General features: G+C 37.1%; 1 protein-coding gene across 2 annotated transcripts in view; it reads left to right on the plus strand.

Annotated features, from left to right (window-relative positions):
- Nucleotides 1–18,392, plus strand: part of LOC114409483 (E3 ubiquitin-protein ligase KEG-like) — a 29,612-nt gene extending 11,220 nt beyond the window's left edge. Inside the window, exons 13-16 of one of the 2 annotated variants that reach the window (XM_028372964.1) lie at nt 15,352–15,685; nt 15,774–15,962; nt 16,084–16,392; nt 16,709–18,392. In XM_028372964.1, coding sequence (XP_028228765.1) covers nt 15,352–15,685; nt 15,774–15,962; nt 16,084–16,392; nt 16,709–17,923 — 2,047 coding nt within the window. In that variant the 3' untranslated portion in view covers nt 17,924–18,392. The remainder of the gene's footprint in view (nt 1–15,351; nt 15,686–15,773; nt 15,963–16,083; nt 16,393–16,708) is intronic. The other variant, XM_028372965.1, reaches the window with a different exon arrangement.
- Nucleotides 18,393–26,143: the final 7,751 nt, after the last annotated feature.

A 26,143-nucleotide genomic window follows, 5' to 3' on the forward strand; every position in this document is an offset into this window, starting at 1 on the left:
GTGGACTCCATATAACTTTAATCAACTTGATTGATTCAGTACATTCCTTTAGCCATAGCTCCATGGCTAAGCTGTCAGCCATAGATGCAACAAAATTTAATGCTCAAGGCTCTCCCAACAGGTTGACATTCCAAGATTCTAGCACCATTGTTGTCCCAACCACCTTCATGAATGATTTTTGTTTCACCATAACAATCTTTTTATGGAAATTTGAATCTTGAAAACAATGTGGCTTGGTTGAATCACCAGCTTTGACTTCCTTCTTGATCAAATCTGTAATTGGGTTATCAAGAAAATCGTCTTCGTAGCCCACATTTGTCACTCCATTTTCCTTGTGCTTCTCCCTCTTTATCGATGGATCAACTTCTTTCTCCATAACCTTTTCAATCTTTTTTTCTCTTGCTAACTTTGCTTCCTCATTTTTGGTTTCTTCTCCACCACAAAGGGTGTGGTTCTTGACTATTGAACCTTTTTTACTTTTATTTTCTGATTTCAAGAACTACAATGGGTCACTGGCACACTCAAAACTACTACCCTTCAAATCAGTTCCCCCTTTTCTATCAAAGTTGGGTAGTTCCACCTTTCTTGCCCAAGAACTAGCATTTGCTTACTGAATTCTGACCCACTTCCCTCCATGCTATTTTTGTCTTGTTGAGAGGCATGAGAATCAACTTCTTCATTCAATATCTTGCGCAACATGTGTTTTCGCTCTGAAATCTTGGTCTTCCCTTTCAAGAACTCTGTGGAAGTCTCCCATTTTTTGATGTGGGTTTCTGTCTCAGTTGGCTTTTCTTGCTTCAAGATACTCAATCTTTCAAATATGTGGCTACCATGGCGATCTCTGAATCTTTTGATCGAAGCTGTGGAAAATGACTCCCAATCTGAATCTGGGTTGTTTGGGCTCCAAATATAGAACCAATGTATCGCAGCACCCTCCATGCTCATGAATGCATATTGCAGCTTATGGAATGAAGGAATTTCTTGTACCTCAGAATTTTTCAGCCCTAGCAATCCAACCAATTGGGTCTGTCCTCATGAACACTGGTAGCTCCACCTTCTTAGCCCAAATTTGCGCTTCCTCCATCTCTAACGCTGGCTTCCCCTCGAAGATCCGATAGGTCGGACCAATTTGTTAGGAATCAAGAATTGAAATGAGAAAGAAAATAAAAGATTTTATTGACTAGTAAGAAAAGAACAGAAAATAAGAGAGAAAACTCTCCTCCAAGGGTTTCCCCTTCACAAAGGATTTCTCCTTTCACAAAGAGCTAATGTTCAATCTACAAATGATATAATCCCCCTCTCTCCTATCCTTCTTCCTCTATTTATATCTAATAAACCCCTTTAACTAACTAACTCATTAGTAGTCTAACTATATTAACTAACTCTTCCTTTTCCTTATATCCTAACAAGATGCTTCAAGGATTCATGACCATTATGTATGACAAATTGTTTGGGTAGAAGATAATGCTGCCAAGTTTGTAATGCCTTTACCAACGCGTACAACTCCTTGTCATATGTGAAATAATTAAGGACAACCTCATTCAGTTTTTCACTAAAGTAGGCAATGAGATGTCCCTCTTGCATTAAAACAGCCCCTATCCCAACCCCAGACGCATCACACTCAATTTCGAAGGATTTGCCAAAATTAGGTAATGCAAGAATTGGTGCATGCATCAATTTTCCTGAGTGTAGCGAATGCATGTTCTTGTTTTTCTCCCCATTTAAATCCTACATTTTTCTTGGAAATCTCAGTAAGAGGTGTTGCCACAATACTAAAATACCTAGTAAGAGGTGTTGCCACAATACTAAAATACCTAACAAATCTCCTGTAGAAACTTGTCAAACCATGAAAGCTTCTTACATCACCAACAACTTTGGGGGTTGGCCATTCTTGAATGGCTTTTACCTTTTCTTGATCAACCTGTACTCCTTGTGAGCTAATAACAAAACCAAGGAAAACTACATGGTCCAAACAGATCACTCATTTATCCATGTTAGCATACAAGCTCTCACGCCTAAGGGCCTCTAAAATTCTCTTCAAATGCACAAGATGTTCATCATGGAATTTGCTATAAATCAAGATATCAAAATAAAGCACAACAAATTTTCCTTGAAATTCCCTTAACACATGGTTCATTAATCTGATGAAAGTGCTAGGAGCATTGGTCAACCCAAAGGGCATAACCAACCATTCATTCATTCCATATTTAGTTTTGAAAGTTGTTTTTCATTTATCCCCCTCTCTAATCTTAATTTGATGATACCTACCTTTCAAATCAATTTTAGAAAAAACACAAGCTCCATGCAATTCATCCAACATATCATCTAACCTAGGAATGAGATGCCTATACTTTATTGTGATGTTGTTGATGGCTCTGCAGTCTGTGCGCATCCTCTAAGTTCCATCTTTCTTTGGCACTAGAATAACTGGAACGACACACGAACTCAAGCTTTCTTGCACCCACCCCTTTGCTTGAGGTCTTGCCCTTGCTTCTGAATCTCCTCAGTCTCTTGTGGATTGCTCCTGTAAGCTGGCTTGTTAGGCAATGAATCTCCTGGAAGGAGGTTAATTTGATGTTCTATGCCTCTTGAAGGTGGTAGTCCATGAGGAATCTCCTTGAGAAAAACATCTTTAAATTCCTGCAATAGGAGTTCAACACTAGGAGAAACAAAAATAGTTAACTCATTAGAATTATAAGCAGAAATGGTATTGTCGCAGTACAGTAGATAGAGTGACTCACGAGCAAGTAGTACTTTCCTCACTTCACTCACCTTTGCTAAACAATTAAATTTTTGCATGTGTATCACACTTTCTCTCATGTGTATCACTCTTCTTTTTCTTATTCCTCTTTGGTGCTTCATTTTTCTCTTTCTCTTGTTCTCTCTTTTCTCTCATTCTGATTTGGTCATCACACATTTCTTTAGGCGATAGAGGTTTAAAAATAATTTTCCGGTCATGGTGCTGGAAAGAAATCTTGTTGGTGAAGCCATCATGTACTGCTTTAGTGTCATACTGTCATGGTCTTCCTAATAGTATATGAGTCGTCTCCATTGGAACGTCTCCATTGGAACCACATCACACAACACCTTATCATTGTATCTTCCAATGGTGAGACACAACTCAACCCGCTGAGTCACTTTTACCTCTTCATCTTTACTAAGCCATTGGAGTCTGTATGGTCTAGGATGAGGCTTAGTTTCCAAATTCAGTTTGGACACTAACTCCCTCAATCAATAATTATAGAACAAAGCTTACCATTAATGGTACACCTGGTGTGGAAAATATTTTATCTTTGGGTGTCGTCCAGTGGCTGCATCTGACTTTCCAACAGCTTTCTCACCAATAACATATCACCTTGCATAGCTTCCTTCTCAAGCTCTTCTTTTACTTCTTCATTGATTTCAGATTCACTGGTGATTTCTCCATCTGCCTTCATGATTATGGTCCTCCTGGTTGGACATTCAAAAGCAATATGTCTTCTGCCTAAGCATTTGAAGCATTTTATGTTTCTGGTACCAGTGTTGGACGAGGTAGAATTATGTTTGGTTCTAGCATTGGACACTGCTGACTTTCCATGACGGGACGCTGCTGATGGATTGGATGAGTTGCCTCCCTTCTTCTTCGATCTGTTGGTCCAGTTCTAGTTGAAAGTATTGGATGAGTTCCTTCTTGATGCACTTTTCCTCGAGTTGTTGTTCAACCTGTACTGTCTTATGCAGCAAGTCATCCAACTCCTATAATTCAACAACACCTCTAATGTTAGGATTTAGACCATTCAAAAAACGAGCCATTGTATCCCCAGTTTTCTCTTCAATGTTGACTCTCACTAGTGCCATCTCCATTCTGTTTTGCCTCGGTCCATCATTGCCCTCTCTGTTCCCACTATAAGGTCTTTTAGCATTCTGATTCAGATGGTTCTCTAGTCCTTCTATTCATTTATAGAGCTCTTCATTGTTACGGTTCAACAAACGTTGCATTTGTGTAATCATCACGTCCAGTAACAAACGCTGAGATCCGTCCAGTTGATGATATTCACCACCACCGTCACCAGCTCCTGCCATAATTAAGGAACAGAAAAATTTGGAGTAAATTAAACAAAGGTTTCAGGACCTCACCACACTCTACTTACATATTTTTCTCTTTGATGGTAGTACACTCATGTTTGATGCTCTCAATATAGGCTTTTGTGTGATATTTTTTCCATTCTTGCCTTTTATCACTCACTCCTCTTAAGTTCCTAGATGAATCAAATTGGACTTAATAACAGACAACTGAATTCATAAATAGAAGACAAAAAGACATGGACAACACAAAACAGGTAGAAGAAACAAAGAGACTACTCAATTAACAGAGAAGAAGAAGAATAGAAATAGCGAAAATGACATGTAAACTTCTAATGGTCATAACTTTTGTTACGGTTGTCCGTTTGAGGCCCACTATATATCAAAATGCTCAGAATTGAAAGGGAAATCCCTAGGCAAATTCTCGAAGGGGATCTGGTCCACTATTTTTGCCTAAAAATGCCTCTAACTACCTCAAATCTGCGTTCAAAGATCAAACACCCAATCTTTTTTTTTAAACTTTTCAAACTTTCTGCAATTGCTTTCTTTTTTTTTTTTTTGTTTTATAATGCGCTTTTCACAATTCCACTGGTCCAGCCAATGTATTCGTTCAATAGGCAATTAGGCAAACAGGCAATTAGACTAAACCCTAAATTCATCAAGCAAGCAGAATTCGTTCCTAATAGTATTCGAATATAACAAGGCACAAACTGACCATCCATAGCAAGCAGACAGAGAAACGAAATCGAATAGAATAGACAGAAAACGAAAACGAGAACAAAAACAAGAACGAAAACAGGAACAGAAACAACAGGAATGAAAAACAACAAGAACAAAAACAACAAGATACGAAGGAAAAAAATATCGAATAGGATAGAACCTGTATCAAAAGTCGAAGCTCTGATACCAGATGATGTGATCCTTATTAGGAGCGGATCGCTTGGAACAGGTCAAGGAATCAGATGATGCCACTTCCAGAGATAAAAAATAAGTCAAGGGTAGACGCCACAAGGGTTCACCCTTGATAAGTCCGAGATTGGTTCAATAAGGAACCCAAAGAGAAGCTCTCACAAAATACACATGTATTTTCTCAAAATTCCAAAAGTTCCCTTTTCTTCAAAATGAGTTCAATACATATAGTGTAGCTGAGGTGCAGTTGAAAAGACACCAATAAAATTACAAAAATAGAAAAATATTCGATATGGCCTTCAGCAATCAAGATTCTTGGGTTGGGAGTGCCTCTAGGTCTTCATCCTTCTCCACTTGGGCCTTGTCAAATATGGTTGCTACCATTTGTTGGAGGGTATCCTCTGACTGTTTGGTCCTACTCCTGGTCATAGGTCCCTGTATTTGGGCAACTTTGGGATTCTCATAAGTAAGTTTCTTTGGTTTATCATCCTCTGGATTAACAGAACAGAGTATGTCAAACAAGAGTTCCAGAAAAACTTGAGATCAGAATAGTGACAGGACTAGTTGCAGAGGATGATACTGCTCTATTATCTTGTTGAAAATATAGGGCTTATAGATAAGGAAGGAAAAAAAGAGAAAACAGAAAATCAAAATAATAGGATATTAGATTAATATGGTGTAATGTGTTGCGATGCAAAAGACTATACTAATCCCTATTTATTCTCGGAATTAGGTTAAGTACCGAACTCCTAATTCTAATCAAATAAGGTAACAAATGACTTACCAAAGATATGATAAAATTCTTAAGAACAAGGTTCCTAACAAAGATAACAAATTATCCTAAAATAAGAAATAATCATTCCTAAAATAACAAATTATCCTAATATAATATGCATCATTCTCTCCATCTAAGATATTTTATTGATATTCTAACATTAGCCAGCAAAGTAATGTACATAAAGAAACCATTTGTTGTGCATAAAAATGAGGGCATACAGACTTGCATATTCTGCATAAGCTGATTAGGTAGAACTTAATGGCTGAATATTGTAGCTTTAAGCGGCTACCAAACATATTGATCCCTGCTAGCAAATCTCCCTTCCCCAATCTTTCAATGATTATAGACCCATCTCCCTTATAGGGTGTGTCTATAAAATTGTGGCAAAAGTTTTGTCCAAGAGGTTGGCTGCTGTTATTCCTCGCCTTATAGATGAAAGGCAGACGGCTTTTTTGAAGGGGAGGCACATCCTTCATGGTGTTTTAATTGCCAATGAGGCTCTAGCTGAGGCCAAATCAAGAAGCAAGCCTTGTATGGTCTTCAAAGCGGACTTTGAAAAGGCCTATGACTCAGTTTCTTGGGGATTTCTTGACTACATGCTTATGAGGATGGGATTTTGCGAAAGGTGGAGGAAATGGATAAGTGGTTGTCTAAACACTGCAACCATATCCATCTTAGTGAATGGAAGCCCATCTAAGGAATTTATTCCTAAGAGGGGTCTAAGGCAAGGTGACCCCCTTGCACCTTTCCTTTTCAATATTGTAGCGGAAGGGCTCACTGGTTTAATGAGGTCAGCTGTATCCAAGAATTTGTTCAAAAGCTTCCTAGTGGGATCTTTAAAAGAAGTAAACATCCTCCAGTATGCTGATGATACCCTGTTTTTTGGAGATGCTACTCAGCATAATGTCAGAATCTTAAAATGCATTCTGAGATGCTTTGAAGAGGCTTCTGGTCTCAAGATAAACTACTCAAAAAGTCATCTTGGCTGTGTGGGTAAATCTGTCAGCTGGTGCAGGGAAGCTGCCCATTTTCTCAACTGCAGTACTTTGGAATTCCCATTTAATTACCTTGGAATTCAAATAGGGGTGTCCTCTAAAAGCTGGATCGTGTGGCAGCCTATTGTTAGGAAGTTTGAAACCAAACTTGCAAAATGGAAGCAAAGAACTCTATCAATGGGGGGCAGAATCACCCTTATTAATTCTGTTCTCTCAGCCTTACCTATCTACCTTCTATCCTTCTTTAGGATCCCCAAAAAAGCGGTGCACAAAATTGTTTCCATTCAGAGAAATTTCCTTTGGGGAGCTCACTAAGAGGCCAGAAAGATTCCTTGGGTAAAGTGGGATATAATTTGTCTTCCTAAGAACCAAGGGGGCCTAGGGATTAAAGATTTATCTTTATTTAACGAGGCTTTACTTGGTAAATGGGGATGGCAGTTGGCAAATGATCATAACCAACCTTGGTCTAGAATTTTAACTTCGAAGTATGGTGGATGGAAGGAGCTGATTTCTGATGGAAGGAGAAATATCAGCTCCCAATGGTGGCAGGACTTGAAGATAATCTTTCAGCCGCAACACAACAAATGCCTTAGTGATAATTTAAAATGGAGAGTGGGTACGGGGTCCAACATCAGGTTCTGGAAGGATATATGGCTAGAGAACAATTGTGATCTCCAAGGAAGATATCCCCAATTATATGTTATTAGTAAACAACAACATTCTCCAATTAGTTCCATGGGAGACTTTGTGGAAGGCAGATGGGAATGGAAGTTATCATGGAGAAGGGATTTTTTTGATCATGAAATACAAATGGTAGCTGATCTTCTAGCGGAGATTGATTCTGCTCACATAAACCAATCCAACAGGGATATCCTTTGGTGGAAGCCAGACCCTAATGGATTATTTTCAACAAGATCTGCCTACAAAGTGCTGCAGGAGACTCATCATAGTGTTAGTCAAGACAATGTTCTTAACACTATGTGGAAGTTGAAAATCCCTCCAAAAGTGAGTGCTTTTTCTTGGAGACTCCTCAAGAATCGACTCCCTTCTAGGGACAATCTCAGAAAGAGACAGGTCACAATGCCTTCCTATAGCTGTCCCCTTTGTGATCATGAAGAAGAATCGGTCGACCATCTTATGTTCAAATGTGTTATGACAAGGAACCTTTGGTGGGAGCCATTGAGATGGGTTAATAGAGTGGGTCCTTTTTTCATAGACCCAAAGAATCACTTCTTACAATTCACTCAATGGAATAGCAAAGCTAGTACAAACAGAAGATGGGAATTTCTGTGGCTAGCCCTGTCCTTCTCCATTTGGCATTATAGAAATGCCATGATTTTCAAGAACCAGCCTTTTAATCCTGAAAAGGTCATGGATGATGCCCTGTTTCATACTTGGTCATGGCTAAAATATGTTGAGGACTCCCAACTGCACTTTCACTCTTGGTCAACCAATTTACAGGATGTTTTTTCCTAGAGGGGTTGGGCTTGTTGTATTCTGTGGGCTGCCTTCGATTTTCCCTAGTGGGGTTCACTTTGTATCTTTCTTGCCTTTATCTTTGTATCTTCAGTACAACTAGTACCGAATCTCTTTTATAATATATATTAATGATTTTTGCAGTGCAAAAAAAAAATATCTTTGTTTTGTTAAATGATTTCAAGTATTTAGGGAAGATTTACTACGAGTGTAGTTTGAAGCTACCAAGTCACCCAACAATAAATGAAAATTAAACTGCAATTTATTTGGTCTTTTTTTTTGAACGGCCAAATATATATATATATATATATATATATATATATATATATATTATAAGATAATTAGTACCAGAGGTACTGCAAGATAACACAGGAGAGAAGATTTCCTGAAACAGAAAAACAGATATAGCAATACATCAGCCCGACAATAAAACACCAAAAGCCCAACCCTACAGACCACACACTAATTAAAAGCCATAGCCATAGCTGAGGACCATTGATGGAAAGGAACATTAAAATCCTTTTCCCACCCCCTTAGCCAGGACCAAGTGAGAAAATTTGTATTATCCACCAACTTCGAGATGACAAAAGGTTGATTATTAAAGATCATGTCGTTTCTGAGCTTCCATATAGACCTTGTAGCTGCTATCCACCATATTTTCCACCTTCTATTGGTATCCTTCGAGCCTGCCAAGGAAGAGTGCTGGAGGAAATTATCCATAGGCTCTATCTTCCTTAACCCAGGAATTAAATTCCCACCACAGAGGCATAACTTTTTGACACGTGAAAAACAGATGAGAGGCAGATTCAGCTTTGCTTTGGTAGAAGGGACAAAGGTCATTTTCAATGTCGACTTGCCTCCTAGATAAGTTCTCCTTAGAGGGAAGCCTATCCCAAAGTAATCTCCAGGCAAAAGATAAAGCTCTAGGTGGAATTTTAATGTCCCAAAGCTGACGGAAACCTAGACATTGATCTTCAGAAAGCTGCTCAGCTTTGATACAAAGATAAGCAGAATTGGTAGAGAAGATCCCCTTAGGTTCAGCTCCCCACACCCAAGTATCCTTCACACTTGCATGTGGACTTATTGCAGCAGTTTGATCAATAAAAATTGAAGCTCTCCCCATCTCATTGTCAAACAGATTTCGCCTCCAAGAAAACTTCCATTCCCATCCAGTTTCACAAAAGGAACCCATATTTGCCATTGTCTGAAGTTTTTGAGATGAAATTTGATATAATTCTGGGAATTTTTCTTTAAGGGTTATCCCACCATTCACCCAAGAGTCTTCCCAAAAAGGAATTTGATCACCCCTACCCAACTTCCAAATGAACTGCTTGGAGACATCAGCCATACTACTGTGATGATTAATGGACCTCAGATCAGACCACCAGTGAGAGAAATACTGCTTTGGAGGCCCCTCTTCTAAGCCTCTCCAACCCCTGTACTTCGAAGTCAGAATTCTGCTCCAAATTGATCTGGTTGTTGAAACATCAACCATTTCCATTTAATTAGAAGAGCTTTGTTGAGAGCCTTGATGTCTTTGATTCCCAATCCTCCCCTTTCTCTAGAGGCACACACTTGACTCCAAGCCACTCAAGCTATCTTCTTCCCTTCTAAATTACCACCTCAAAGAAAGTTTCTTTGAATGGCAATAAGCCTATTAATCACTGCTGTAGGGGCCTTGAAAAAAGACATATAAAACAAGGGCAATGCTGTTAAGACAACATTAATTAAAGTGATTCTGCCCGCCATTGATATACTTCTCTGGTTCCATTTATTCAGCCTAGCCTCGAATTTTCTGATTATAGGCTCCCACACCACCTTCCTTCTCGAATTGATTCCTATAGGCAGCCCTAGATAGTAGAAGGGAAAATGCATAGGGCCACAGTTCAAGTAGTCAGCAGCAAGTCTGCACCACTCCTCAGATTGCCCAATTGCTCCAAATTGGCTCTTAGCAAAATTGATTCTCAGGCCAGAAACCATCTCAAAGCTTCTAAGAATAGCCTTGATAACTTTAACATTATCCATTGAAGCTTCCCCAAAAAAGATAGTGTCATCAGCAAATTGAAGGATATTCACTGGAACCTTGTTCTTCCCCACCATAAAGCTGTGGAAGCAGTTTTTGGATATTGCTTCCCTCATCATTCCTGTCAAACCTTCAGCAACCAAGTCAAACAATAGAAGGGCCAAAGGATCCCCTTGTCTCAAACCTCTTTGAGGCTTAAAGTTGGGCTTCCATTCACTAGGATAGATATAGAGACTGATGTGAGGCACCCCTTAACCCAACCAATCCACCTGTCATGAAACCCCATTCTTCTCATCATATAAAAAAGGAATTGCCAAGACACAAGGTCATAGGCTTTTTCGAAATCCACTTTAAACACCAAGCAAGACCTCTTTGACCTCCTAGCCTCCTCAACAACCTCATTAGCAATCAGAACTCCATGGAGCAGCTGTCTACCCTTAACAAAGGTTGACTGCCTTTCATCTATGAGGTGATTCATGACCTTGCTAAGCCTGTTAGTTAGAATTTTAGCAATGACTTTGTAGACACATCCTATGAGGGATATGGGTCTGAAATCACTAATATATTGAGGGTCCTTAATCTTAGGGATAAGGGCAATGAATGATGAATTGAGACCCTTAGGAAAAGCAGCATTCACATGAAATTCTGCAAAAAACCTTAGAAACTCAGGTTTCAGATCCTTCCAAAAATGCTTAATAAACCTGAAGTTAAACCCATCTAGCCCTGGGCTTTTGTCACTGCCACAAGTCCACACTGCACAAGATATCTCCTCCTCTTTAAAAGGCTCAACCATCATCTCTCTCTGATTTGAAGTCAGGACATTAAAAGAGACCCCATCTAGATTAGGTTTGAGCAGATGAGGTTCAGAAAATCTGCTCTGAAAATGCTGCAGAATTTCAGCCTTAATCAGATTAGGGTTTTCAACCCAGATACCATCAATCAACATCCCCCTCAAGGCATTTCTCCTCTTGCTGTAATTAATAATTTTGTGAAAGTAAGAGGTATTGTTGTCTCCCTCTTTGATCCATTTGCTTCTTGACTTCTGTCTCACAATAGATTCATGAAGAGTAGCCTTTTCCCAAAGATCAGCTTGAGTTTTCTTGAGCTCTTGGACTTGCTGGTCAGAAGGCTGAGCTGTCGAAGAGTTCTCCAAATCATTTAACTTTTGTTGGATCTGCTTCACCTTGTTACCCAAGTCTCCAATATTGTCTTTACTCCAATTTTTCAACCTTTGCTTGGGGTTCTGAAGTTTGCATTTTAGAGCATAACCACCCCATCCCCTAGGCTGAGTTTCAAACCAGCAATCCCTCACCACCTTCTGATAGTCTTTATTCATTAACCAACCATCATAAACCTTAAAAGGCTTAGGGCCCCAATCAATGCATTTAGAATACATAATGATAGGACAATGATCAGCATAGTTCCTTTCAAGGTTAAATTGGGAGCTATCAGGCCACTTAGATAACCATTCTTCAGAGACCACCACTCTATCCAATTTGCTTTTACATGATCCATTTGACCTAACCCAGGTAAAAGGCTTACCCACACAAGGAATGTCATCTACCTCCATAACGGCAAGTCAATCATTGAATTCAGCTATAAGATTAGTATCTGGATTATTGTGATTGCTTCCCATTCTTTCAGAGGGATGTCTAACACAATTAAAATCCCCTACAAGACACCAGCAATTAACTTGGGACTGAATCTTCCTTCTACTCAAAATCTACCACAACTATCTTTTACCTTCTATATCACAAGGAACATAAATATTGGCCACAACAACTCTCTGCATGTCAGCCAACCATACCCCTTCCAACATAATGAACCCCTTTTCAGAGATTCTAAAATCAACTTGGAAGTTTTTGTTATTCCAAACACACAGCAGCCCCCCAGCAGTGTTCACAGCTAGGTGCCATTCCCAAGCAATATCTGGGTGCCCCCACAAGGCCTGGCAAGCTGCCTTATCGAAGGAGTCCCTCTTTGTTTCTTGCAAACAGAGAAGGTCCACCTTGAGCTTCCCAACCAAGTTCCTGATAGAGGCCCATTTAATACCTCTACCCAGCCCTCTAATGTTATAGGATAGAATATTCATCTATGGGCTTTCCTATTACCCAACTCCATAGCTTCTTTTCTGTCTCTGGATTCCATATTGGCATAGTTTTGGATAAAGTCAGAATGGTCTGTAACTGCCTCCATGCCTATGCTTTTTCCCAAATTCCATAGTTGTTGAGCCTCTTCCAACACCTCTGTGTTGCATTCAATTTTACTTTTTAACCTCCTTTCTGCTTCAAAATGACTCTGGTTTTGGGCCTTGTCCCAGTTATCAATTATGGCAGCCATAACATTATCTCCTTCTTGCAGCTGAGATTGATCTTCGACAGGTTGAAGAGGTCGGGCTTTATATTGAGGGTGTCTTTGTCTAACATAGACTTTGGAATATTTATCTGGGGTCTCTTTAGAGGATTGGGCTACAGGAAAGAGTTCTTCCTTATTACACCCCTTGTTTTTCCAAAGTGGGCCCATGTTGTGGCTTGGCCCAACACCTTCTTGAGACTGCACAGAATGCGGATCTGAATGGGGTTCTACGCGTCTTGTGTCTCCCTCGACTTCCCCATTAAAAGGCTGTTCAATAGGAACTTTATCTCCACCATTCAAATTGTTTCCCTCTCTGGTTGACTACTCTGCTTTTGTGCAACAGCTTGAGTCTTGTAACAGGTTGCCTCTTTAATGAAAGCTTTTTCTTTTTTCGTTTTTACATTACTTTCTCCTAGGTCAAACTTTGCCATAACAGGACCCTGTGTACCCTCCTCAATATCCTCTAACTTGTCCCTGTGGATGTCGTCAGATTGGGTTTTGCCCAATGGTCTGGTTTCACGGCAGCACCCATAAGTTCCTCCTTCTGACCGTTGGATATGGGGGGATCTCGGTTTCTTGTTGGACAACTCTGTCGTCGTCGGCGTCGCCGACATCCCCTCCGTCGTCCAACGTTATCTCCTCCGACCATACATCGGATGCTGAGCTTCCCTTCTGGTACAACCCGCCATCTACCCCGGTCTCCTCCACAATCCACACCCGATAATCAATCTCGCCCACTCGAACGATGACATCTCTCCTTATCGACGGCTGGAAAGGTGTCCGCACCAACAGCCGAGCCCGGTCCAGTCTGCGCCGGTCCTCTGTGTCATCGTCTGGTTCAATGACGTCGCCGATAGTGGATACAACTTTCTTGAGGTGATCCATTTCCCACACCTCTATCGGAAATCCCCACACTTGAAGCCAAACAACCCGGTTATTAGGCTTACATCCCGACCTCCACTTCTCCATAGAGTAGAAAAGGGAGTTTCCGCTTTCCATCTTCATTTGAATGATGAGTTGAGCTTTTTTGTCCGACAACCCAGTGAGGAGAATCATGTCATCTCTGAGAAATTTGGTACGAATATTGTACCCTAAGTCCCATGCTATTCGGTCCTCTAAGGTCTCCACCGCCATTACCTTTAACTTCCCAACCCAGGCTTCGTTGCACCAATATCCCCTACCTTCATTTGGGGTGATCAATATAGTTGATGTTTAGACCTCACCTCTCGTCCTATCACCTAGAAGTTCCCCCTTAGTCGTCACTTCCGCGTATGATCTCCGAAAAGGTCTAGTGGTTACATCGCAAGGTTTACAGGGTTCCTTGAAGGGCTTCCTCCCGACAATAGTCTTTTGCTGCAACTCTTTAGTCCATGCTGTCCTCGTGAACCTAGGTAAGTTGACAAATAGTTTATAATCGTTGATGAAGATATTGTCCAACTTCACCTCCAGTCCTTTTGCATCCGAGACTCCCTTGAATCGCACGAAACCATATCTTCTACCTTCCTTGTTGCGTCTTTTAGCAATGTAGACTTCTCGCACATCACCCCATATTTTGAAATATTTCCATAACAACTCTTCGTTAGCTTCGTCGGGAAAGTGAGTGAAGTAGTATGATGTAATGTCGTCCTTGTTCCTCCAGTTGAGGTGGTAGCGTGTAGAGTTGCCCCGTGCCTCAAGGTTCTGTGTTTGTCTATCAGCTATTAGAATCTTCTTCCTATCCTTTGCTGTCTTTCTGCTAACCACCTTAGTCCATACACCTTCGTCAGCACAGGTAGTGTCCCTTCCAAAGTCGTTGAGGCACGTCCCGACATTTGGTTTTTCCTTTCGATCCATGCTCCTCCATCTCCTTGAAAGACCTGTTGGAGTTCTTCTGTTTGCTCTAGAGGTGACTCTGTCTCTGTTCCTATCTCCGTTGTCCTTACGTACCAGCTTTTTCTCTCTATACTGGTGTTTTTCTCTCACCCTCGCTCTCTCTGTTTCACTCCCTCTCCCTCTCCCTCTATCTTTCTCTGTATCTCTCTCTCTCACTCCCTCTCCCTCTCCCGCGCCCTCTCTCTCTCTCTCTCTCTCTCTCATGCTCTCTCTGCAAAGTTGCGTTTGTCTGATGTAAGGCGTTTTGTGGACAACTCCTTTAAGGTCGTAAATAAAATCAAAAAGATTCGATGGGAGGCAAGAACATCTGCTGATTGAAGTTGTTGTGATAAAACCAAAAAGATATCTGGCCTGCAATTTATTTGGTCTTTGAACTTGTAACAACTCATTTGTCTTAATTCATGATGAGGCAGAGGCAGTCTGGTCCTTCCTGAAGGAGGTTGAGTAGTAATATCTGACTAAAAGGAGACCAGATAAGATTTTGGAAGCAAGATATTGAAATTAAATGCCAGAGGACTCTGGTGGCTCAGTGGTATCACCCATGTCTGATGCTTCTTCCATATAGGTCTTACTACAGTCTACAATTGCTTTGGTATATCATGGATTCTTAAAGGATGTCATGTGTCTGGAGTGCCTAATTAGTTTGGTGTCATCATGCTATTTTTTAAATCTATTTGTTTGGTGGATTTATTATGCTGTTATATATTCTTTGCTCAAGGTTTTTGTTTAAAAATAGTATACAAGACAAGGGAATGATAATGTAGAAGACAATATGCTTTACTACCAAAGTCTGTTTATTAGTACCTTGTGCATGACATGCTTGCAATCATTGATGCTTTTGCATTTGCCTTCAAATATTGATGACTGTTTGTCTATGTTAGATTTGGTTGGCGTGGGCAGTCACGTGACAGCATTGGGACAGTATTATGTGTTGACGATGATGGAATCCTCCGTGTTGGATTTCCTGGAGCATCCAGAGGATGGAAAGCTGACCCAGCTGAGATGGAACGTGTTGAGGAATTCAAGGTTGGAGACTGGGTTCGTATTCGTCCGACTCTTACATCTGCAAAGCATGGACTAGGATCTGTGACACCAGGAAGCATTGGCATTGTATATTGTATCCGACCAGACAGTAGTCTGTTAATAGAACTGAGCTATCTTCCAAATCCATGGCATTGTGAACCAGAGGAGGTTGAGCACGTTGCTCCTTTTAGGGTAAGAAAAATGCAGATAATTTTCATTCTATGATGTTTATTTGTCTCCTGTCTTTACATGACTTGTATTAACAAAATTTGTCTTACAGATTGGGGACCAGGTATGTGTTAAACGATCTGTTGCAGAACCTAGATATGCTTGGGGTGGTGAGACACATCATAGTGTTGGAAGAATAAGCGAGATTGAGAATGACGGTCTCTTAATAATAGAGATACCAAATAGACCCATACCATGGCAAGCTGATCCATCAGATATGGAGAAGGTGGAAGATTTCAAGGTAGCTATTCATTCTGTTGAAGTTGTTCATTTGCTACCTTTTTAGTTTGTTCTTTCTATATATTTAATATCAGATGCCTTATTATTGGTTTTGCTCTGTTTAATTGTTGATTTGTCCAAAGCAGGTTGGAGATTGGGTAAGAGTGAAAGCTTCGGTGTCTTCTCCAAAATATGGATGGGAGGATGTTACCAGGACTAGTATTGGGGTAATTCATAGCTTGGAGGAGGATGGCGATATGGGTGTTGCTTTTTGTTTCAGAAGTAAGCCCTTTTCTTGCTCAGTCACTGATATGGAGAAGGTTCCTCCATTTGAGGTGGGCCAAGAAATTCATGTGATGCCATCTGTTACTCAGCCACGGCTTGGGTGGTCAAATGAATCACCAGCTACTGTTGGAAAAATATTGAAAATTGACATGGATGGTGCTCTCAATGTAAGCTTAGTTTTTTTTTTTTTTTTTCTAGTTTATGCGTGATTCTACACCTTTAATGACTTTAAGCTAACTACAACATCTGAAATGTCTTTCATACCAAACTGAGTCTATCACTACTTAACAGTGTGAGAAAACCACCTCGTACTTAGCTTTGCTGGAATCCCTGCCTAAACTACATGAGAAAATTAGACTAAAATATTTGACCATTGTAACTATGGGATTATATAAATTTCATATAAAACATTTCATAGACAATGTTATTTGTGATTCATCCTGAGATTACAAATAATAAGTGATTTTGTTGGTTTCTTTGTAGGTGAGGGTCACTGGTAGGCAGAACTTGTGGAAAGTTTCTCCTGGAGATGCAGAACGGGTTCCGGGATTTGAAGTTGGGGATTGGGTACGGTCAAAACCAAGCCTGGGAACCAGACCAAGCTATGACTGGAATAGTGTTGGGAGAGAAAGTTTAGCTGTTGTGCATAGTGTACAGGATTCTGGATACTTGGAGTTGGCTTGCTGTTTTCGCAAAGGGAAGTGGATCACTCATTATACAGATGTTGAAAAGGTTCCTAGCTTTAAAGTTGGGCAATATGTTAGGTTCCGAACTGGTTTGGTTGAGCCAAGGTGGGGTTGGAGAGGAGCTGAGCCTGAATCTCATGGGGTTATAACTAGTATTCATGCTGATGGAGAAGTCAGGTTCGCATTTTTTGGTCTGCCAGGATTGTGGAGGGGAGATCCTTCAGACCTTGAGATTGAACAAATGTTTGAAGTGGGAGAGTGGGTGAGGTTGAACTACAATGCAAATAATTGGAAATCAATTGGGCCAGGTAGTGTTGGTGTTGTTCAAGGAATAGGGTATGAAGGAGATGAATTGGACAGAAGCATTTTTGTTGGATTTTGTGGGGAGCAAGAAAAGTGGGTAGGACCAAGTTCCCATCTTGAAAGATTTGACAAACTCTTTGTTGGACAGAAGGTTAGAGTAAAACAATATGTAAAGCAACCAAGATTTGGATGGTCAGGGCATACACATGCTAGTATTGGGACTATACAAGCAATTGATGCTGATGGAAAGCTCCGGATATATACACCAGCAGGATCCAAAACATGGGTCTTGGACCCATCAGAAGTGGAGGTGGTAGAAGAGAAGGAGCTCTGTATTGGAGACTGGGTTAGGGTTAAAGCATCAATTTCAACCCCAACCCACCATTGGGGGGAAGTGAGTCATTCAAGCATAGGGGTGGTGCATCGGATGGAAGACGAGGATCTGTGGGTGTCATTCTGTTTTACGGAGAGGCTATGGCTTTGTAAGGCATGGGAAATGGAATGGGTTAGGCCATTTAAAGTGGGGGACAAGGTAAGGATCAGAGACGGACTGGTGACCCCACGATGGGGATGGGGAATGGAGACACATGCAAGCAAGGGACAGGTTGTAGGGGTAGATGCAAATGGAAAACTGAGAATAAAATTCCGGTGGAGGGAAGGGAGGCCCTGGATAGGAGACCCTGCTGATCTTGCCCTTGATGAGGACTGATATGTTATTTTAGGAACATGGAAGGTTGTATCATAAGTAAATTTTCTCATTCAGCTCTTTAGCCTATGTTTTTCTGGGCTGAGCTTGTGCAAAGTGGAAAGCTATATATGCGGTCTGCTACTTGATGTGCTCTAAACCATAACTCCTTTATGAAGGTTGAAATGCAGTTTGGCCATACATGTATTGATGTTAATAAACAGAAGGGGTGGAAGAATGGAAGCTGTGGAGATAGGAAAACTGTCTTGCTGACCGAGTGGTGGAGATTTAAAGGCAGCTAAAATAAATATATTGGCAGTTGGCCCATTTATATATTCATTACTCACAAGTTTGTAGTCCCAGATTTTGAGGTTTATATCGTATGTATGTTTATTTCATATTGTACAAATTGTATTCAACTGTCAACTTAATGCATTTTTTTGACTCGATTATGCAGTTGCATAATTCTTGAAATAGAATTGATTCCATTATACAGCTTGTGCAATACCTACTGTTTCTGCTTTGGCAATATGGGTATGGCTGTGAGCATTTTCTCCTCAGTTCAATTAGTGCTCCAATTCGTTGCTTGGTGACAAGACAACACTGTTGTAAATGGAGAATCAAGAATGAGCTAGGGGAAGACAACACAGGTTAAGAAATTAATATAGTTCTATTTCCGTCGGGAGCTAGCTGACCCAATTCAAAGGGCCCTCGAATCTTTCATGCTTTACTATTTTGGGTGTTGCTAGGTGCACCTAGCATTATTGCTGGTGCACCCAGCACTTAAGGTGAAATGATGAAAATACCCTTGATCCATAAGTATTTAAATTGATCTGTAAAAGTCTTACGGATCAACTTGATCCGTAAGCTTTTTACAGTTCAACTTGATCCGTAAGTTTTTTATGGATCAAGTTGATTCGTATTGTTTCGTAAAAGGCTTACGGATCAAGTTGATCCGTATCAACCTTACGGATCAACTTGATCCGTATGATTTACGGATCACCTTCACACACACCCATCACAAATGCGAAAAAAGCATAGGGATAATTTTAGTATTTTAATAAAATGTTGGGTGCACTAGCAATAATGCTGGGTGCACCTAACAACACCCTACTATTTTTGTTCCGGTCAATTATCACAGTTAATCCATTGGATTCATGATTAATTTATCTCGCGGCGTGTGATTGTTGTTGGTTCAAGAGAATTTTTCACAGGATAAGAATTGAATACAAATTTTTCTGTTAAATAATTTAGTTTCACATATGTGAACACAATGGAAATTTACATAACTGAATCAACCATTTAGGGATTAATCTTTCATGCTTTACCATCTTACAATCACGCACCAATTATGATTTATGAAAAACAAAATATGAAACTCTTCGCAATGATTTTTATGTATGAAAGAACGGTGAAAGATAAAAAGCAAAATCAAATCAGAATAAATGCTGCATGAAAACAGCGATTAGCATTCAGCCAACTGATTGTCCCTTCAGTACCAAGGGGGCGGTATGAACCAAGAGATATTCTTCATTATGTTTCAAATAAAAAAAAAAAGAGCAGAGAAAAATTTGAGTACATAAATATAATCAATATGAATTTTATTGAAATGCACAACATGATTTTTTTTTTCTAATTGTGATCTAATCATAAATTTATATATAATTAATTTTTTTTTATAATAAGTACATTTAAAAGTGATATGATAATTTTAATTAATTGACTGTAAACCTATTTACACTTACAGTGTATTAACATTTTAGTTACTACATGAAATACTCAATTGACATTCTTTAAATTTATATCTAATCATAACTTTGCATACTATTTTCAAACAGATTTCGGCCTTAAAAAATTAAAAACTTACCGCGTGTGTTTTTAGTCCTTAATTTTTTTCATCAATTTTTAGTCTTTAACTTTTTTTTTTTACTGAATTTTAGTTCCTTGACTTTTTTTATCCTTATTTTTAGTCCCTTAAAAGGATCAAAATAAGAATAAAAAAAATTAAAATACTAAAAGTAAAGATAAAAAAATTAATTAAAAATAGACTTAAAAAGTTCAGTGTCTAACAGAAATTTTAAAAAAGTTTAAGGATTAAAAAGATAATTTACCCTATTTTAAAATTACTCTCAAAATTTCATCAAATAACTCTTTCTGAAAAAAGATTTTCAAATTTACTTTCTAAATTAGCTTGGAACAAAAAAAAAAAAAAAAGAGAGAGAGAATCAACCACACCTATGTAATCCTGATCAGAAATATCCTTCCTAAAATAAGTGTCACTAATCTTTTTCATTATTGGCCCCTACAAATGGTTGTCAGTTCAGTCTTGAATAGCACTCCTCATTTTTTTTACTGCTATAACTATTTTTTACTTTCTGTGATAACTTAATTTTTTAAAACAGAAAAGAATATTGAAATTTAACATAAAATAAAAGGTTTAATTATTCTGAGTCTTGAACTTTTACCATATTTTAATTAGATTTTAGATTTTTTTTCTTATAATTGGGACCTTGGACTTGTATTTGTTTTTTAATTAGTTCAATGTCGAAACTAATTAAGAAATAAATACAGATCCAATTGAAACAAAAAAAGAAGTTTAAAAATTTATTTAAAAAATATGTAACTTAGGAACTTAATTAAAAAAATTGTGAATCTCTGTTGGCCAATATTTTCACCCCCACAAGTTCTAAACTGGTGTGAATCTCTGTTGCCAATATGTTCACCCCTTGCAAGTTTCAAACTAGTTGAAGAACCTAAGAATATTCAGTTTAGAACTTGCAGAAGTGAAAATACCAGTTTGCAGAGGATAACTTCTTAATTAATTCCCTAAATCATTTTTCATTTTTAAATAGATCCTGAACTAATTTATTTTTTAGTTGGATCCTAAATTTTTTTTTGATTATTAATTAAGTCTATATTGAATTCCTGTTGAATCTAATAAAAAAAAAAAGAAATATAAGCTCAGAGACCTAATTGAAAGAAGAAAAAAAGTTTAGAAACTTAATAAAAAAAATTGATTATCGTTCAAGAAACTACAATATAATTAAACTTAAAAATAAAGTTAAGAATAATTTCATTTAATTATCTAAATAAATTCATAAGGTATAATTTATTTTCACAAGAAAAATGTATAGTTAGAGAATATTGACATAATATAATAATTATTATATTTTTATTTTTACTTACATTATAAAAATATAGTCAAGTAATCTTCCAAGATATAGTAACGTGCTTGCCAAGTATTCCACATAATAATAAAATAAGTAAATCTTCTAATCAATCAAAATTACACTTGATATTTTGATCTAATATTTAAACAATATGATAAGAAAATATAGAAACAAATTAAAAGAATAAAAATAAATTTGAAAATTCTAAAACAATTATAGAAAAATTTATTATAGCAGAACTTTTAATCATGAAATATCATTCATTTACCTAAAGCAACTCAAAAAAGAAAAAAAAAAACATTTAGTATTGATAAAATGTCAAATTGCTACTATTAAAGTTAGTAACATTTTCAAGTTAAACAAAGTAAAAAACAATTAAACGACACACAAACTTTGGACAAATCAATAGTTTCACTCTTCATATATTTAACATTATTCTTATCATTTAGTTGTTATTACTTCTCATGGTTGGAAGTTTTCTCTTCATCCAATGAGCATGTTGAATTCTTCATTATAGTACACAACTAATGACATTTTGAGTCTTCTTTTATATTTTTAAATCCATTATCCTTTCTGAATGATTCATGATAGTCTTTAATTTACTTTAGTTGTTGTTCTTTATTGAATTTGTCTTTTCTAAATACATTTAAACAAACTTATCAGTAGACATAAACTCAAAAGACTTATGATTTATGTTACACAAAGTTTTGAACTCAACAATACAAAAATACAATTATCATAGAGGCAAGCTTCCCTTACCTTACAACTTTCCCTCAAGCTAGGTCTTTGAAGAAGAGAAGAGAAGAAGATGATCTTGAGCTCTATCCATGGTTTCCCTCCAATCAACAACACCAACCGACCATACCCATCTAATACAACCCAAAAACAACACTTAAGAAGTTTTCTACACCAAAACCCACCATGGTTAGTGAAAAAGGAAGGGAGGAGAGGAGGAGAAAACTCACCTTCCATGGAAGCTCAACCAAGCTCAAGAAGAAAGGGACAAACAATTGTCACGAAGGACTTGACCCTTAGCTCAAAGGGATTCAATGAGACAGGGAAGAAGGAGAGGAGAATGAAAAGAGTTCATGAATGAGGAAGAGAAGAAAGAGAGTATTTGAGTGGGAAAAAAAAAAATTCTATTTATATTCTCAGTATCCTCGACCATTCTCACTTAAACTCACATGAAACAAAACTAAAGCGCCATTTTTAGAAACAAGTTCTAATTTTAGCACTTAAGCCTAGCTAGGTCAGTTCGTGCTTAAGCTTAACTCTGGCTTAAGCCCCAAAATCAACAACACCATTTCTTTTGTCACTTAATTCTAATCAAGATTTGACTTTAAGGGATTACAAAACAAACCAAAACCACCCCACTAGATCATTAACAAGCTTTATTACCTTTAAATTCTAAAAATTAAACATAATTTATTTTGCATTTTAAATCAAACACTTATCATCCATGATGAAAATCACAATGTTACAATAAATCAAGAAGGGTGATCAACTCTCTCACACTTATCATATGAAGAAAGTAAATCATTAAAATCATCAATAATACACCAAGGAAGATGAGATAAAGAAGAAAGATTCCTTAACATGTTCCAAGAATCTTTTCTCCTATTATGCTAAGAAAAACCATACATACTAGTAAAACACCAAATTTTTATTATTATTATCCGCAACCATTACATTAATGAAATTCAAAGAATAACTAATAATCTAGCATTTAACTTTATTATTCCAAAACATAGCTAGTCCCCGCTCCTCCCGTCTCAGCTAATTGCAAAGCAACTATCAAACCCAATAGTCTTTTTTATATCCCCAACTTTGTTAACGTGCACCAACGTCCCAGATAAAAGCAAAACATCCGATTATAGCTCCAAATGAGGTCCTTAAAGAATATGAACTACGCGCAAGTTACCCGGTCCCGACAGATCCAACTCAGAATCATCATTGTTCCTTGTTCATCTTCATTGACTCCTCCCACCAACATCTTCAATTTCTACGATTCTATTTCTCCATGCCTGCGCCTCTTTTTTTCAATTTGGTGGTCTATTACTTTGTAACAGCTTCCTTTGTCATGGTCCCACCTACACGTGTTGTTTGGTCGTCAATAATGACTGATTGCACAGAATGGGATGTTTCACCAATCTGGGGATTTGAGTTATTGTGGCCACTGTTAGCTTTATTTCCTCCATCAATTCTAGATGTTTTAATTAACGCACCATTATTAGGATTCTGAATTTGTCCCCATCACTATTATTGCCCTCATCATTATGTTGACTTCCATCATTATTGCTCCCTTAATAACTGCTATCACCATAATTGTGGCAAAATTCTCCTCTGCTTTCTTCCCTCAACTACTTGCTTCCCATGGAATCACCATAACGATAGTTGTTGGCACGTATATCAGCCCCCCATTCTCTTACTCCATCATCACCCAAATGTTAGAAAGCATCTCTTCCACTCATAATATATCGATGCACCACATCGTATTAAACTCAACACTAATTAATAAGATATTCGATACAAATTGTACTACAAACTAATCATTTAAATACATGTTTTTTTCAGAAAAGAAATACATGTTTTTGAATTTATATTGTTTCATCATTAACTAATTTTATCTTCATTGCATTAATAGAATATTAAATTAACAAGTATTTTTGAATATACTAATTTAAATTTGTATAAATGATTAATTGAAACTTGAAAATTTAAAAATATTATAAATACTTTATTGAAATATAATAGTTTAGAATATAAAATTAAATTCAAATTTATAAATTGTAATTATTTGAAAATGGTTATGAATACTTATCTGAAATTTTAAAATTTTCAAAAATATTACAAATGCTTTATTGATACTTGGAAACAATATAATAAAATAGTTAAATTAAGATTTAATAAATATTTGATCATTTATAAGTATTTTTTAATGTACTAATTTTAATTATTTAAATTTTTTATAAATTCTTTCTTAAAACTTTAAATTTTTAAAATATAATTAATATTAGTAATGAATTTAAATCCAATTTTATAATACTATATTTTTTATTGAATTAAATAAATTAAAATTAGTTTTTGAATAAATTAATAAAGTTATTAATATATTTCTTTCATATAATCCAAAAAAAAATCCCTTCAAATTTACCCGTAAAATGATGTCTCGCCTTATTTATTCTAAATTTGAAATGCACTAATTGATTCCACATAATTATATTTGATTGATTTAATCAAGATTAATTTAAAATTTAATGATTTCAAATATGTTCCACTTTATGATATATTTATTTTAAAATATATTTATTTTTGATTGAATTGATTGATTTGATTAAGATCAATTTAAGATTTAATAATTTCAAATATATCCCATCTTATGATATATTTATTTTAAAATATTTTACATTTTAATTGAATATATTAAATGGTATGCCACGCCTTATGATATAGGCAAAATCTAGAGTGAACCAGCAAATATATGATTCACCCGTGAATCCTCTTATAAAAAGTGATTTCAAGTTTTATTTATGTGGTGCACTGGTGAGGAATGTAGTTAGCAGCCGTTGGATATATAAAAAAAATAGTGAACGGTGAAAGATGATGGACAGGTAATCTTCTGGTGGTGTTTTTTAAAATATATTAACGTAAATAAAACAAGTGACTTGACGAAATTGACCCTACCAAACACCTTCCGCTAAGATCTCCACCCCACCAAACGCTCAAGCCAAACACCATCACCCAGGACCACGAAACCCATCACCCAGTACGACCTATGTTTCCTACAACAGCATTATATCTGGTTACTCGATGAACACAAATTTCACCCCTGCAAGAGAATGTTTGATAGAATGCCCCCCAAAAAATTATTTTCCTGGAATCTAATGCTTATTGGGTATACCAGGAATCCACTGTTGCTTTTGCTTTAATCACTGTTTCAAACCCATCTCCAACTAGTGAAAGATTACCAGGTGATCCTTCTTTGCAATATTTAAGATTAATATTGAAAACACAACCCTTTATATTTGGAGTGTCTTTCGATAGGACTATCATAACGGTAAAGGTGCTGTCTCTGGCAGTTCTGGAGTCACTTTTGTAGGATTAGTTGCTAACTTGTTATGTTTATCAATCAACAGAGAAGGGAAAATGTATTCGTTGACTGGGAGTTTTGTTGGGTTTAGATGCACTTTTATAATTAATGCACTTGGTTATTAATAGGAACGCTTTTGTAATATTTTTGTTATATACCCTGGCTGGGAGTTTGTTATCGTGATTAGAAACATGATGGGGGACCAGAGTGTAGTTGAGATTCTCACTTTGTTTCATATGCTTCTTTTCTTGTTACTCGAATAGTGCAGGTTCAAGGGATCTTTTGATCCATTTTGATGTTTGTAATTTGAGGGTACTTCTTATATCCAAGTAATATAATTATTTGTTGATAAAAAAAAATAATATTGCAGACACAACATAAATAATATCTTATTAGTTTCATTGGAAGATGTTGTATCAAACATTTGTTACGCAGAAGGAGCGACAATGTTCGACGGCAGCGGTCAAGTTGGTGTATAGCTTTCCCAATCACTTTTTCAATTATTTTATGGGGGTTAATTTGTCATTTTACAGTTTTTTATAATAAAAATAGACAAAATAATAGTTATCTACAGTAGTCACTTTTTGACTGGTTTAGGTGAACCATTTGGTGAACTAGCTCACCCTAGAATGCCCATATGATATATTTATTTTAAAATATATCAATATTTTGATTGAATCATTTATATTATTTCTATCATTTGAGTTTTTTTTATTTAAATATAATTTTTTGAATTCTTTCAACAAATTGGTATTTCGAGTTTCGGTTCAAGATTAGTTCCGCATCTGTTTTATGGTACATCAAGTCATTAATGATTAATCATTTTGTTATCTATTTGTGTTGCATCTTTAAGATTTTATTAAGAAGATGATTAACACAATCAAGATTGAGAAATTCACGGTGAAAAATAGCTTCAACCTTTGGTGTAGGTGGAATGCATTGAGAAAGTGCTAAATTGTTTAGGGATGACATTTGCAAAACTAG

The sequence above is a fragment of the Glycine soja genome, chromosome 4, assembly GCF_004193775.1.
Source record: "Glycine soja cultivar W05 chromosome 4, ASM419377v2, whole genome shotgun sequence".
Classification (NCBI taxonomy): domain Eukaryota; kingdom Viridiplantae; phylum Streptophyta; class Magnoliopsida; order Fabales; family Fabaceae; genus Glycine; species Glycine soja.